Source organism: Trachemys scripta, chromosome 2, assembly GCF_013100865.1.
Source record: "Trachemys scripta elegans isolate TJP31775 chromosome 2, CAS_Tse_1.0, whole genome shotgun sequence".
Lineage (NCBI taxonomy): Eukaryota > Metazoa > Chordata > Testudines > Emydidae > Trachemys > Trachemys scripta.
Window position 1 is genome coordinate 202,853,256 of NC_048299.1, and position 14,290 is coordinate 202,867,545.

Below are 14,290 nucleotides of genomic sequence, written 5' to 3' on the forward strand. Positions count from 1 at the left end.
TACCAGAAGTCAAGAGAGGTGAACCATTGCTCTGGTGCTGTGGTCAGAGCTGCTGCTTCTCTCAGGAGCTGGATGCCATACTTGGCAGTGATCCACCTCCACCACCAAGGACCCTTTGGAGGGGCTGGAGGCATCAGACAGTGGACCTAACTCGGAGGACAAGGTTGTGGATGATGAGGTGGAATTGGAGGATGTTGTGGAGCCCATGAAAGGGTCGTGTGATGTTGTGGCGAGTCAGTAACTCTTTTCCACTCCGGAGGGATCTAGTGCATTCCAGCACTCCGTCTTCGGTGAGCATAATGCAGGAGAGGAGACCGCTGGTAAGTGATCTTTTTGAGTTGATGCTGTTTGGTTATATGATGTACAGCTGTCCTTTGCTCTGTATACTGTAGAGGTGGGTGAATGGATAGAAATGTGCAAGACTTGCTGTGTTTTAGTGTGCTTCACATTCCCCTGTGCAGCTAAGCAGTGCAGCAGAACAGTGTGTTGATGCACACTGAGATTTCAGAGGAATTCTCCAGAGAAATCTTTAGAAAACTTTCTTGGAGGAACTCGGCAATCACTTGTGCAGGGACCAAAGTGGCACACAGGTGAGCAGCATAGGGACCAGGTCTGAAGCTGCACGCATGCAGGAGATGCACCCTTTCATCCTTGCTTACCCTCAGGAGTGAGATATTGGCTTCAAAATGGTGGTAGAATTTACAATATTGTCCCGTTGCCTTCACTGATCCCCTGAAAACATCACCTATATCCTTTGCCCCATCTTAAACACCTGGGCCGAACTCACCATGTTTAGGGTGTTCACTGAGATGTGTGCATGTCAAGGGACAGTGAGAAAGTGATTAGTATGTTAAGAGGTGTATTTTACTATAATGATTCAATGCTGTACGTGAACTAACAATCATGCGTCTATGTATTGCTTCTTGTGCTTCTGCAGATGTGGCCTTCAGGGGAACCTTCTACACACTGGAGAAGTGCCTCTGCCAGATGAGAAAGCAACCAAGGCAGAGCAAGGAGGACATGTTCCGAGAGGTGATCCAATCCTCTGAGTCAGAAAAAAAGAGAACACAAGGAGTTAAGAGAAATGGAAAGGCGTGACAGAAAGGACAGTGAGGAGCACATTATAAAGGCCCAGGAGCAGATGATAAGTGATGGAGGAGCAAACAGAGATGTTGAAGTCCCTAATCACGCTCCAGGCAGAACAAATGCATGCTCGCAGCCAAATCAGAACTGTTTCCCCTGTTCTCCCTAAACTCTTCCCGCACATTCCTTGCAACTTCCTGGAACATCTTGGTATCCCATTCACTCCACCCCTTAGGAGAACTTCCAAAATGATAGCTGGATTTACTCACAGCTATGACAGTCTCCCCTGCCCAAAACGGCTATCTCCCTACACCAACTCTTTTATGTGTGTTAAATAAAAACAAACTCTCTGAAAGATAACCAATCTTTATTTGTGTCCTACACATAGTGATTGCTGCTGGTATTAAAACATACATGCATTTTAATAATTTGCTTACTACAAATCCCACTCAGGAATCATCACAAGTTTTAGGCAAAATAAGAAAACAGAAATTAATGAAGCATGGCAGATTGCTTTATAGAAATACACATTACTGGAGCTCATTATCAAAATGTTGCCTCAAAGCCTCCCTGAGTCAAATTGCCCACCGTTGTGCCCCTCTAATAGCCCTGGTATCTGGCTGCTCAAAATCAGCAACCAGGTGATCTGCCTCAGCGCTCCACCCCTGGGGAAACTTTTCATTCCTAGCCTCACAAAGATTCAGGAGTGTGCAGCAGGCTCCTGTGACCATGGGGAATGCTTTCCTCACTAAGATTTTTTTAATCTGCCAAACGTACAATCCATGGTCATTCTGCATCTTCTCAGCCTATTGTTGAAGTGCTCCTTGCTGCTGTCCCTTTACCCACTTCTACAGTATACAAAGCAAAGGATAGCTTTACATCATATAACCAAGCAGCATCAACTCAAAAAGATCACTTACCAGGGGTCTCCTCTCCTGCATCATGCTCACTGGAGATGGAGTGCTGGGATGGGCTAGACCCCTCCGGAGTGGAAAAGAATTCCTGACTCACCGCAACACTGCATGACCCTTTTGTGGGCTCCACAAATGTCCTCCAACTCCACCTCCTCGTCCACAACTTTGTCCTCAGGGTTAGGTCCACTGTCCACTGCCTCCAGCCCCTCCGAAGCGTCCTGGGTGGTGGAGGTAGGATCACCGCCAAGGATGGTGTCCAGCTCCTGATAGAAGTGGCAGCTCTTGGGCACAGCACTGGAGTGACGGTTTGCCTCTCTTGCCTTCTGGTACGTCTGCCTTAGCCCCTTTATCTTCACTCGGCACTGCACCATGTCCCGTTCATAGATCTTCTCACAAAACCCACAGGAAATCTGCCCATAGGTTGATATGACTTTTCCACAAAAAACTCTCTGCCTCTCGTCAAGGTGATTTTATTTTATTGGCAAAACAGGAGAGTTCTGTCGGCAAAAGTAGCACAATAGAGTGTACATATCTCCACTGTTCTGTCGACAAAAAGCAACTTTTGTTGACGACACTCTGTAATGTAGACAAGGCCTTATTTGTAGATAAAGGCAAAGGAATTTTCTTTTTTTCTTTTTGGAAGGTGTTCTTGTTGACTTGGGTCTAGAAGAGAATGGGACAGCCTATCAGAGAGCTGAGAAATATGTAGTACGGCTAGACAATGAGATCCAAACAAAGTTTGAAGTTTTTATGAGACGGGTGAAGCAGAATCCATACACCTTGTTTGTGCTGGTTCACGACAATGCCCACATAGATTTAACAAGGTAAGTGCTTCACAATAGCAAGGCAAAAATTTATTCTACTGTATATTAATACTCAGGATTTTTAATAAAACAAAATTATGATCTCAGCCTGATGTTTCCTTGTGCCCCAGCCATTTAAACATTCATAAACAGAAGTCATCATCTTTGTTCATCCTAGATATTTCTTAAAACTATCATTCAGATTCGATGTGAGGTGAGGTCAACTTTAGATTTTTAAATTCCTAGCAAGAATGCTCCTAGGGATCCCTCTGTCATCCTTTCCCCTTTTCTCTGCATAGCCATTCTCATCCAACTTCTCATGTCTTTCCCAGTCCCATTTCTTTCTCATCTGTAACTGAGCAGAGTAGAAGAGACTGATAATCTTCCTTCCCTCCCCCCCCATCCTACCTTTAGCCACAAACCAATACTCTAGAACAAAGGAAAGGGCGAGTTCTCCCACCACCACCAAATCAGATCATCAGGGAGGAAACTGGTCTCCATTCTTCTACCTGTACATTACTGCACAAACGAACCACTTACTGTAATGCCCAGTGGCCAGGGCAGGCTTAGGGGTCAATCCAGAGCAGTAGTCTAGTGTGCCTGGGTGGTCAGGTAGCCAGCAGGTCAATCTGTATTAGAGGCGGTCTGGGGCAATGGTCAGAGTTCTTGGATGGGTCAGCAGCTGGAAAATCCAATCCATGGGGCTGCGTCAGTGGGTTGGGAAGGTGAGATCAGATGAGGTGGGGAGGCAGAAGGGGAAGTGAAGCAAGGCAAGGTGATCTGGTGAGCAACCAGTTGGCACTAGCCTATTGCTCAGACAGCTGCTTCTTCCTCTGTATAGGTTGGGTACACAATAAGAGTGCTGCCTGTCCATCCAATCAGAGGTTTGGGATGTGACTCCTTTGGGCTTGTAGGCCTTTAGTATGAAGGCTGTTGGTCGCGGGAACCTGTTTAGGACATCGCTGTGGTATAGTAGCTAAGGCTGCTACTTAAGGACTTGCTGGGCCTGGGTTCAGTACCAAGGTCCTGACATACCCAAACCTTCCCCATGTTAGTGAGCACAGTAGTTAATGTTGTTTAAGCCTGAGTATTTTTGTTTTGTTTTTATTTGAGTAGCCTTATAGAAAATATAACTATTTGCCACAGAGAGATAATGAGGGTCATTTGTTTTCTCTTCCTTTAAATACAACCCTGGTTACTTTAAGGTGAGAATTCTTAATATCAAAACCATGATAAAGCATCATGAGCATGGAGGGTAAGTATCAATGTTTAATATGAGTGGCACAAAACACAGAGACTTTCTCTCCATGTGAAGTCCCGTCATCACATGTCTTTTGGGAAATAAAGGCTATAAATTATACTGCCTTGCTCCATGCAAGAATCATCAAAAATTCTTACTTGCATAAAGACAGAGAGAATTTGACTCATGAGAGCAAAATATATTCCTTCTTGTTTCACTGTTCAAGTATCCAGGTACAGTCTGTATGGTTTTGGGACACATTCGGACTGTAGAATTCTAGTAAACAAAATGCACTCTGTTATTTTTTTCTCAAAACCAAATTAGTATTATATTTTTATTGTGGTGCCAAATGTGGAATTCTCCTATATCCTGTAGGTTTGTTGAGACAAGTGAGTGTTATGTCCACCTACCAGCAAGTGGAGACAGGAAATCAAACACATTTTATGACCTCAAAGTCCCCTATATAAGGACTGTTTCTGGTTGAGCAATCCAGTTAATTTTTGTCCCTGCTCCCCCACCTCTCTGCCCCCTCCCCATTCATGTAACAGCCCAGTCCAGCTGAGACACGTCCTTCTCTTTTTAGCTTGTTTTTAACTTTTTCCTATGTTCTAATCCTTTAAATTGGCAGACTGATTTAGTTGCTTCCCAGTGGGGGACTTCGCTCCATTATTTCTCCCGCACTCTTGGGCTTCTCTATATAGAACACCTTTTCAGAGTCTGATGACCTGGGGCTTTTGGGTCCCTGTTCATCTAGAGATTTTAATGTTACCAGTTGAATCTGAAGGTGACAATAAAGCCGTTCTGTGTGTTTTATTTCCACAGTGCCATCTCAAGTTCTCTAACACATGGTGAACCCAGTCATGGACTGGCTGATAGAGTTATTAACTGCAGAGAAGTCACTGAAGCTTTCAATCTCCTGGTCCTCCAAGTCAGCTCTTTCCCCTATGCCCTGCAGACACAGCAGTCCAGAATAAGCTCCAACAATGAGGTACATTGGATACAATTTGACAATATGGTAAGTGTGTAACGGTTAAGCTAAGAGTTGTAGTATACTCTTACATTTGCCACATTCTAGAATGTGTAACCCAGGGCTTGTCTTCACTACCCGCCTGGATCAGCGGGTAGAAATTGATCTCTCGGGGATGGAATTATCGCGTCTCGTCGGGACGCAACAATCGATCCCCAAATCGACGTGCGTACTCCACCAGCCCAGGTAGGAGTAAGCGCTGTCGACGGGGGAGCCGTGGCGGTCGATTTGGCGCCGTCCTCACAGCGGGGTACGTCGGATCGGATACGTCGAATTCAGCTACGCTATTCGCGTAGCTGAATTTGCATATCTTAAATCGATCCCCCCTCTCCCTCCCCCCCCCAGTGTAGACCTAGCCTCAGATACATAAACAGAAACCTGTGGAGAAATCTCTTTTCCACGCTGGAAATTGTTTACTACCTGAAGTTATAGTGGAGTCCCAGCCTTTTTCTCCTTGGGGCCATTGGAGACCGAGGTGGCACTGATATTTAGACTTAGAAACAGAACATTTTCCTTTGCCCCGATAAAGGTCTATTACAGGGATGAGCAAACTCTGAGTTTGAAATTTGTTGAACCTCCTGAACTAATTTTAGGTATAAAAAGACTGGCAGAACTAATATTTTGGTGAACCTTATACACTATAGGTATGGCCTATACTGCACTATACCATTTATTATTATTATGGATCCATGTACATAATGATAAATTCCTATATATTAATTACACTGTATCTGCATTGCATGAGAAATAACTGCAGTGCATTTACATCCGTAAATGCTCAGTGTATACTCATTACATAGTTCTGTCACTTGAAAAATACCAATATTACAGACCTATATAAGCTAAGAATATGTATTTCTTAGGCCAGGTCTACACTGCAGACCTATATTGGTACAAATACATCACTTAGGGGTGTGAGAAAACCGACCTAACCCTCAGTGTAGACAGCGCTATGTCAGTGGGAGAGCTTCTCCCATCAACATAGCTATTGCCTCTCAGGGAGGCGGATTGACTATGCTGACTGGAGAAGCTTTCCTGGCGGCATAGTAGCATCTTCGCTAAAGCACTAGAGTGGCTCAGCTGCACTGGTGCAGGTGTAGCACTGTACGTGAAGGCAAGCCCTTAGTTATTAGAGCTGAATGACCACCAGTAGGCCAATGATAACGTGAGTTTAAAGCAAACTGATTTTGCCCATAACCAATCTATAATCATGACACTAGTGCTTACTATTAATGTCATCCTAGTATCCTGCCCTTGTATGCAGGCAATCACCATAATGCCAGTAAGTAATGCTTATATCAGGGAGACTTCCTGACATTAGCTCTTCTGGGAGGAACTGTATCTAGAAGTAAAACTAAAAGCACCTTAAAGGGGAAAAAAATACAAAAGACAGCAGCCCATGATTAAGCTTGTTTTGTAATAGGTAAGTCATCCCTGATCCCATAGGAACACAGGAATGTCCATACAGGATCAGGCCCAGGGTCCATCTAGTCCATTATCCTGTCTCTAACACTGGCCAGCACCAGGTCCTTCAGAGAAGGTGTAAGAACCCCCCAGTAGACATAGGTGGGATAATCTTCCCCCCTCATTTCATCTTATGCTGATCTCTAATAAATACTGGCTTAAGCCCTGTTCATGAGGGTTAATATCCCCTCCAAAATTTGTATTAGCATTAATTATGATAATTCTGAATATTCTTTTAATCCATAATATTAAATCCCAAGTATTTCCTGCTAAGTCTAGGAATAATGTTCTGGAAAAATTTGTGTGTCTCTCTGTCTAACAAACTTAATCAAATGTTAAATTAGCAGCAAATATTTAACATCTTGTTTTCGATGGAAGAAGTCATTACTGGGAAGAATGAAAATCAAAGATATTTTCTCAGGAAAAATACTTTCTGTTTCATAATACAGGATAAATGTAAATTGTCTCTAACTTTCTTTATGTTTGTGATATCTTTGTTTGGAACAGGAGGAAATAGGTAGTGAGGAGAAGCTGTATTTTGGCTTGAATGAATACAGCAAATCTCTACAATGGGGAATCACTAGTCCTCTGCTGAGATGTGATGAAAACTTTGAAAAAATGGTGAACACACTCTTAGAAAGGTAAATAATAAGAGTTTTTAATTGTGCCTAACCATGACCCAAGCTTACATGCCATATCACAAATGGACAGAGACACAATGTCACAGTGTAACTGGTTATCAAGAAATGGTTAGGTAGCATTCTGAACAAACACTTTAATTTGTTAATTGGATATCTTTTAAGTGCCATATATTAAAAACTGGCTGCCTCACTTCCCCCTCTTGCCTCAAAAATTTACAAGTGCAAATGTGAGTGCAATTTAGCTGTCCAATTTTGAAAATTTAGTCTTATAATTGGTATTCAGTCACTCTGTCATAAATGGAATCAGATCAATGTGCAACACTAGGTATTTGGTAGAAGGATCAAAGTTCACACAAATATTTTCTTCATATTCTTCAATTTTATCTAGTGTAATCCTCTAGGAAGTTAGAATAATGGATCCTGTTTGAAGTTTGCGTTGTCTCACCACTCTTACATGTGCATAACCTGGAATAAACCAAATGTAGATGTTATAACTTTTTTGACTTTTCAGTTACAGGGTTCCGAAAATGCACCAGTTACTTAAATGCATTTTGGCTTAAGAATGATGCTTTTGGAATTTGGACAGCCCCTTGATACTGGAATTCCAGGAGTTTGTTCCATTTTTTTTATTTTGTAATGAATTTGTGTCAGATTGATAGCCTTACAAACTGAAGTCCTCTGCTTATCCAGGTAATCGATATGGCATAAGCAGTGTGGTCCAGGCTTGCCCACTCTGTTTTACCATTTTGCCTTAGTCCTGATCTAGAAGACTGAGTGGGTAATTCATTTTCTATGCTGTGGCTTCTCTGCAGAGAGTGACAAGAATTTTGCCAGATGTGGACACTGTCCACTAGCAAATGAACTGAGAATTTCAATAAATTTCATATGGGTCACAGAACAGCCTCTTTATGGTGACAACTTTTGGTGTTTGCTGATCAGGACCTGACTGGCAATGGCTCCATATTCCCTTATAGAGAACAAAGCAATCCAGTTCCACAGGGCCAAGGCTGGATGTGTTGTAACATATAGATAAGAGAAGCTAAGTACAGGAACTAAGGCAGTACTATCATTTTCAACACTGCTGATCTCATCAATGCAGCATGCTGTCTGTATATGTTGTCATTTGTGATTGTTCAAACCAACTTTTATTCCTATTACATTTCCATGTTTATTAAATATAGTAGTAGATTGTTACAATGACTAGACGTAGGATGGTTTTCTTTTAGTTCAGTAGATTTTCACTTTTTCTTAGTATTTGGTCCTACTTGTTTGGATTTATAGTCACTGAATTTAGCTTCAACATGAGAAAAAACTGTTATCGTTTTGCTTGCAAGCCAAACTGTTAGTTTGCCCTTGGCTGAGATCCAACAAAATGTGCAACATTGTTAAGTCTAGTCTTTTTGTGAGTGGTGTAAGTTTATATTCCCCCACCCCCCCCCCCCCGCCTTAAAACTTCTTTCTTCCACAAAACTTGATAGAAGGGAAAAAAACAAAAACAAAAACCCTTGGACAGTTAAGTGAGACTGGATCATCAGCTTGTGCTATATGTGTTTGTCCTGATACTAACAGTGTCTGAATTAGACTGTGCCTTCTTCTGTAGTTGTACATGCCATGTATGCCTATAAAAATAGCATAATGCACTTACCGCTCATAATCGTTAATAGAGGTTGAGGATTTCAGTATTTATGTACTACACATAAAATTAGCTCCTTTTTCTTGCCATCCAGGCCTGCCTAAGTCAGAGCTGACGTTCATGTGATCATTTTATTGAACATATTTACTGACCAACATATAACTGTGTTCCTCTGAAGGTACCCCAGGCTGCACAGCATGGTGATTCGCTGCTACCTTCTTATTCAGCAGTATTCTGAAGCCCTGATGGCTCTCACAACCATGGCCTCCCTTAGAGACCACAGCACCCCCGAGACACTCAGCATAATGGATGACCTCATCACTTCACCAGGAAAGAATAGGAATGGTTGTGGCCATATGCTTATCATTAGAGTTCCCTCCGTGCAGTTAGCAATGCTAGCAAGAGAGAGGTTACAAGAAGTGAGAGACAAATTAGGTCTGCAGTATCGTTTTGAGATCCTTCTTGGGAACCCAGCTTCAGAATTTACTGTTGCTAAGCACTTTGTGACACGATTAAAGGTTAGTAGGAATTAAATGTTTCTGTGCAAGCTTGTAACTTGTATAAATGATGTCGTACAGATTACAGCCCTGTCAGGGACTAATTTTTAATCCCATCCTACCACGTAATACCTTCTCCCACCCACTCCCACATAGTTTGTTGAATTTTTATCTAATTCCCGCAACTATGGCAGTGGGATCTGTGGGATCCCAGTCCCACTGCAGGGCTCTAGTCAAAATCTTGTGTGTACCTACACATTTATGGACATATGTGTTAGTTCTTATGTGGAAAAGGGGTATGTGGTGTGGGTGTAGTCTACTTTTGGTCATCATAACCATTTTAGGGTGCAGGAAAAAATATTAAGTTGTTGTTGGTCCTAGAAGTAAAAGCTAGCATGTTCTCTAACTTTTCCAAGTTGAATAACAAACTGTATGAAACAATCTTCATTAAAAACCAGATAGGTTACTTCCTTGACTCTCTGAGAGACGAGCTTAAATCCCACTACGTGAACTAATTCTGTTCTGTCCATTTATGTGTCATCTACTCTGTCCTTATAACTGTTGTCTATCCTGCCTATAGCTGGTAAAGTATTCTGATAGGCAAAGAATTAATTCTTTTCTCAGTCCATTGCACGACAAAGGCCTCTTCTTTGCAACTTGATGTTCACCACACGAAAAACGTTGGTTAGGACCTTGATTTCTTTAGCTAGTATGTATTTGCGAGTACAGGACACTGTTTAGCTACTACATATTTACAAGTGCATGATGCTACTAGCAAAGTCTATCTCCCACACTGACTTTACCATCTATATTGAAACTACCAGAGAGTGACTACCTTTTATAGAATAGTAGGTATTAAAATGGAAAGGAATTTCCTAGTTATCCTGTCCGAGTCCCTGCTTTAAGCTCAAAGATTCTTCTTCTGACTTGTTTTATTTTCAAGACATTCAGTGATACACAGTATAGCGGGGTGGTCACCCACTCCTGGCCTGAAAGGGTTAACAACAGCCCTGGGAGAGGGCTGTGGCAGGGGAAAAAGCTGGGCTGATTGGGGAAGCAGCCGCAGCTGGGCCACACCCCAATCAGGCCACAGCTGGCCTGTATAAAAAGGCTGTGAGCCAGAGGCCAAACAGTCTCTCTGCATTCAGAGAGAGAAGGGCCTGGCTGCAGGAAGCTAGAGACAGGGTACCTGAGTGGAGCAGGGCTGGGGAAAGGCAGAGGAGCTGGGGAGCTCCAGCCTGGAAAGCCCCAGGCTGCGGCCTAGCATTAGGCCAACAGGTACTGGGGGTTGCAGAGGGCAGCCCAGGGGTAGGCACAGGCAGCAGGTCCAAACCCAACCTTGCCAGTGATGAGTGGCTGATACTGCAGTCTGCCCCAGGGAGTGGGGCTAGATAGTGACTGGCAGTAGCCTTACACTGAGGCGAGGTGGGCTTAGTGGGTGGGGGTTCCCCTGGGAGGGGGAGACCCAGAACTGTGGGGGTACTGCCAGGGGGCAGAACCCAGAAAAAGGGGCACCGGGGTCCTGGGAGGGAATCGGGGCCAGTGGCAAGGCAGATCACCAGCCTGCAGGGGGCGCTCCAGGACACTGGAAGAGCTAATTCCCATGGACGACCAGCAGGAGGCGCCGCAGTGGTGAGTCCGCACAGTTACACACAGCCATATACAATTGGATCCTAAGGACCACATTTGCCATTCTAGCCAAGTTGCTCTTGGCACACGAAGAGAAACCGGGAGTAAAGGTGGCTTTAAACACTCAGCCTGCTTTAACCTGTGCCTGGCTGCAACAGCCTTTTTGAGGGGCTGTTCTTGAGAAAAAATTAGCAGAAGTGTAGTTCATGCTGGTTGCAACCTTTACCTTTCACAGTACATTCCCAACAGCTGCAATGGGGACAACGCAGGGCTGCTTCAGTAGCTCAGTGCCACCCAGGGAACACCCTTATGCCAGGGTATTTCCTAAAGGCTGGTTCTACCCCCTTTAAAACCCTGTAATAGCGATCCTACAAAACCTGTGTCATGGGAATTCTCTGTTGGCCCATTGCCATTTATTTATAGCCCTGTGTGCCACAGCAGCACATGGGCCTCAGTAGGAATCAAAATCAAAACTGCTAATTTGGCAGCTGATGCTTGGGGAATACTTGTAGCTGTATCAAATTGAGTGGAGAACCACAGTCAAGTGGAGAACAAAAAGACCAGGTTTGAGAACCTCCGAATGACTTTCTCACTCCTCTCCCACATGGCGGAAGACAAAATGTCTTTGGAAGCCAACAAAACTTCGGGGCCTCAAATTTGTTTTCTTATTTCATGTCGGGTGCTTGGAAAAAGCAGCACTGAAGTGTGCACATGAGGGCAGTAAACATGCACTGCCTCCACCTGCTCCCAAATCACTAACTCTAATTCATTCCAAACTTGAAGGATATGTCTACACAGCAAAGAAAAACCTGGTGCTGGCCCATCCTGGCTGACTCAGGCTCATGGGGTTTGGGCTGCGGAGCTGTTTCATTGCTGGGTAGACTTCCAGGCCTGGGCTGGAGCCCAAGCTCTGGGACCTTCCCACTTCCCAGGGTCCTAGAGCCCGGGCTCCAGCCTGAGCCCAGATGTCTACAGGGCAATGAAACAGCCTCGCAGCCTGAGCCCGAGTCAGCTGGCATGGGCCAGTCGCAGGTGTCTACTTGCTGCATATCCTATCCTGGCTGGGGGATATAAGAGATGGAGGGTGTTTCCCTGCCTGCCCCCATGTGTATGAATGCAGGGCTCCTGAGCACATCCCATTCACAGCCAAGCATTGTTGCTCCTCCCCCACTTTTCTCCTACACTAATTTGTCCATTGTTTGATTTTACATCAGTTGCAACATATGTCTTTTAGCCATTTTGATATCACAGTCTCTTCTTTTCTTCTCCTTTACATCTTGATGTATCTTTCATGTGCCTTCTTCAGCATCTTTTTTCCCTTATTCTGTTTTTCTGTATTTAACAACTTTATTATTTTACACCTTTTCTTTCTAATACCATTCTTCTTTCTCTTCAGTTCCCTTGTTCTTTGCTGACTTTTCCTTTTTCCAACTTCATTTTGTTTCTCTCTTCATATTTGGTACTTTGCTCTTAAAATTTTAATACAGAGAAAAGGAAAGGATTAATAAAGAAAAAAAAGAAGCAGATACCTTCTCCCTTTGTCCTCCACTCTGATGGTTGTCTCTATTCCCCCCCACCCCTCCACCCCCGCGCCCACACACTCTGGCTTCCCTGGTGTTTGTGGGGCGAGGGGAGGCAAGAAAGGGGGAGAAGAGAGATTGGAGAAAGTTCCTTAGGATATGTATATCTGCGCTTCCACAATATCTCACTCATTTCTGTTGGGGGGAGGAGGCAGGGAGAGGATCCTGTCTGTTGGGAGGCCTCAGTTCACAGTGGAGACGAGTGCTTTCTTTACTCCATCCTTGAGAACTGTACATGCAGGGGTCAGGGTGGGTCACCTCCCTGGCATCAGCGTGAGTGCTGTCTCACACCACTCATCTTCCCTCTGGTGGTGATCAGCTGTGCAGATGTGTTGGGTAGCTATCAAATGTAATGCCTAGTATTAGACAAAACAGTCCCCTGTGTATGTGAGATTTGAAACATCTTTCAGGTGAATGGTAAATTTCTTTGTTTACAGTCTCTCCTGCTGGAGAATGGTTGCTTCAGCAGTTAATAGTTTTCTAACACCTGCGGTCCATTCTTTGTCGTCTCTGAGGAGCTAGTCTGTGAGCATTCCCCAGAACTAGAGCGTATTTCAGTAACAATCACATAGTAAAATGGCATTGCTCCATATGCAATGTTGATACACACATTTTAGCAGGACAATGATGTTCAGTAGATTGAGTTTCAAATGATACCTCACAAGGCGTACTATGTACAAAATATATCATAACCATATAAAAGTGGTGAACATGGGGCACAGGGTGTCAGAGTCCCATTCTCTCCAACTTTACTATAGAAGGTTCTCATCATAGATGCCTCCATGTTTGGATGGCGTGCACACCTGGGTGAACACTTGGGTCAAGGCATATGGTCAGGAAATGAAGCCAAAATGAACATAAACCAGCTCAAACTGAGTGCAGTCCGGGAGGCTTCCAGACAGTTTCTCCCTTTCATACATTCTCGCCACAGTATTCTATATAAGCAAACAGGGAGGAGCAATCCACACCCTCTCTGTATAGAAGATGTAAAACTCTGGAACTGGTGTATTCAACATAAGATAACTCTGTCACACACTGGGAGTACACAGTGCCCCAGGGGAGAGCTTCAGAAGGTGCTTCTCCCAGGACCACACGTGGGAGCTTCGTAACTCAGTGATACAGACAGTATTCCATTTTTGGTGTCCCACAAGAACAGAATGTGTGAACTACTGCTCTAGGAGGGCCTTGGGTCAGAACTCCATGGGAGTCACTCTTCTGGTTCCCTGATTAGGCAATCAATGTACATCTTTCCCCCATCCCCTTATTACTTCAAATCCTGAGGAAAATCTGGCAGGACATGGCATGGGTCATACTGATCGCTCCCAACTGGCCCTGGTACTGCTGGTTTCCGAGTCTCCTTAGTTGTCGGCTCATCCAAACATCACCTTCCAGATCTTTTGATGCAACACAAAGGCAGAATCGGTCAATTCAGTCCAGGCTCATTATAGCTGACAGCCTATTTGGATGGGCATCAAGCCTCGAGAGTGCATGTTTGAGAGATATCTAGGCTATTCTCAACAGTAGTAGAAAGGGGTCTACTAGAAAATGTTGTGCAGTCAAGTGGAAATTATTTTCTATCTGGGCTTATAAATCACCACCCTTTTCCAGCAGAATCAGACGTCTTTGCTATCCTGGACTACCTTCTATCCCTAAAAGCCACAGGACTCTCTTTCCGGTCAGTGACTGCTTACTTGGCAGCTATCAGCACTGATCGATAACTGCTCCAGCTTTGCCTATCCTGTAATGATCCATTTCCACACAGGCTTCCTTCAGACATTT

The 14,290-nt window shown here is 44.1% G+C and overlaps 1 protein-coding gene across 6 annotated transcripts in view; it reads left to right on the plus strand.

The window, feature by feature from the left end:
- Window positions 1-14,290, plus strand: part of GREB1L (GREB1 like retinoic acid receptor coactivator) — a 135,053-nt gene that overhangs the window by 83,836 nt on the left and 36,927 nt on the right. For all 6 annotated transcript variants that reach the window (XM_034762740.1, XM_034762742.1, XM_034762743.1 and 3 more), the window contains 4 exons: window positions 2,641-2,821; window positions 4,863-5,055; window positions 7,039-7,172; window positions 8,984-9,323. In XM_034762740.1, the coding sequence (XP_034618631.1) occupies window positions 2,641-2,821; window positions 4,863-5,055; window positions 7,039-7,172; window positions 8,984-9,323 (848 nt within the window). The remainder of the gene's footprint in view (window positions 1-2,640; window positions 2,822-4,862; window positions 5,056-7,038; window positions 7,173-8,983; window positions 9,324-14,290) is intronic.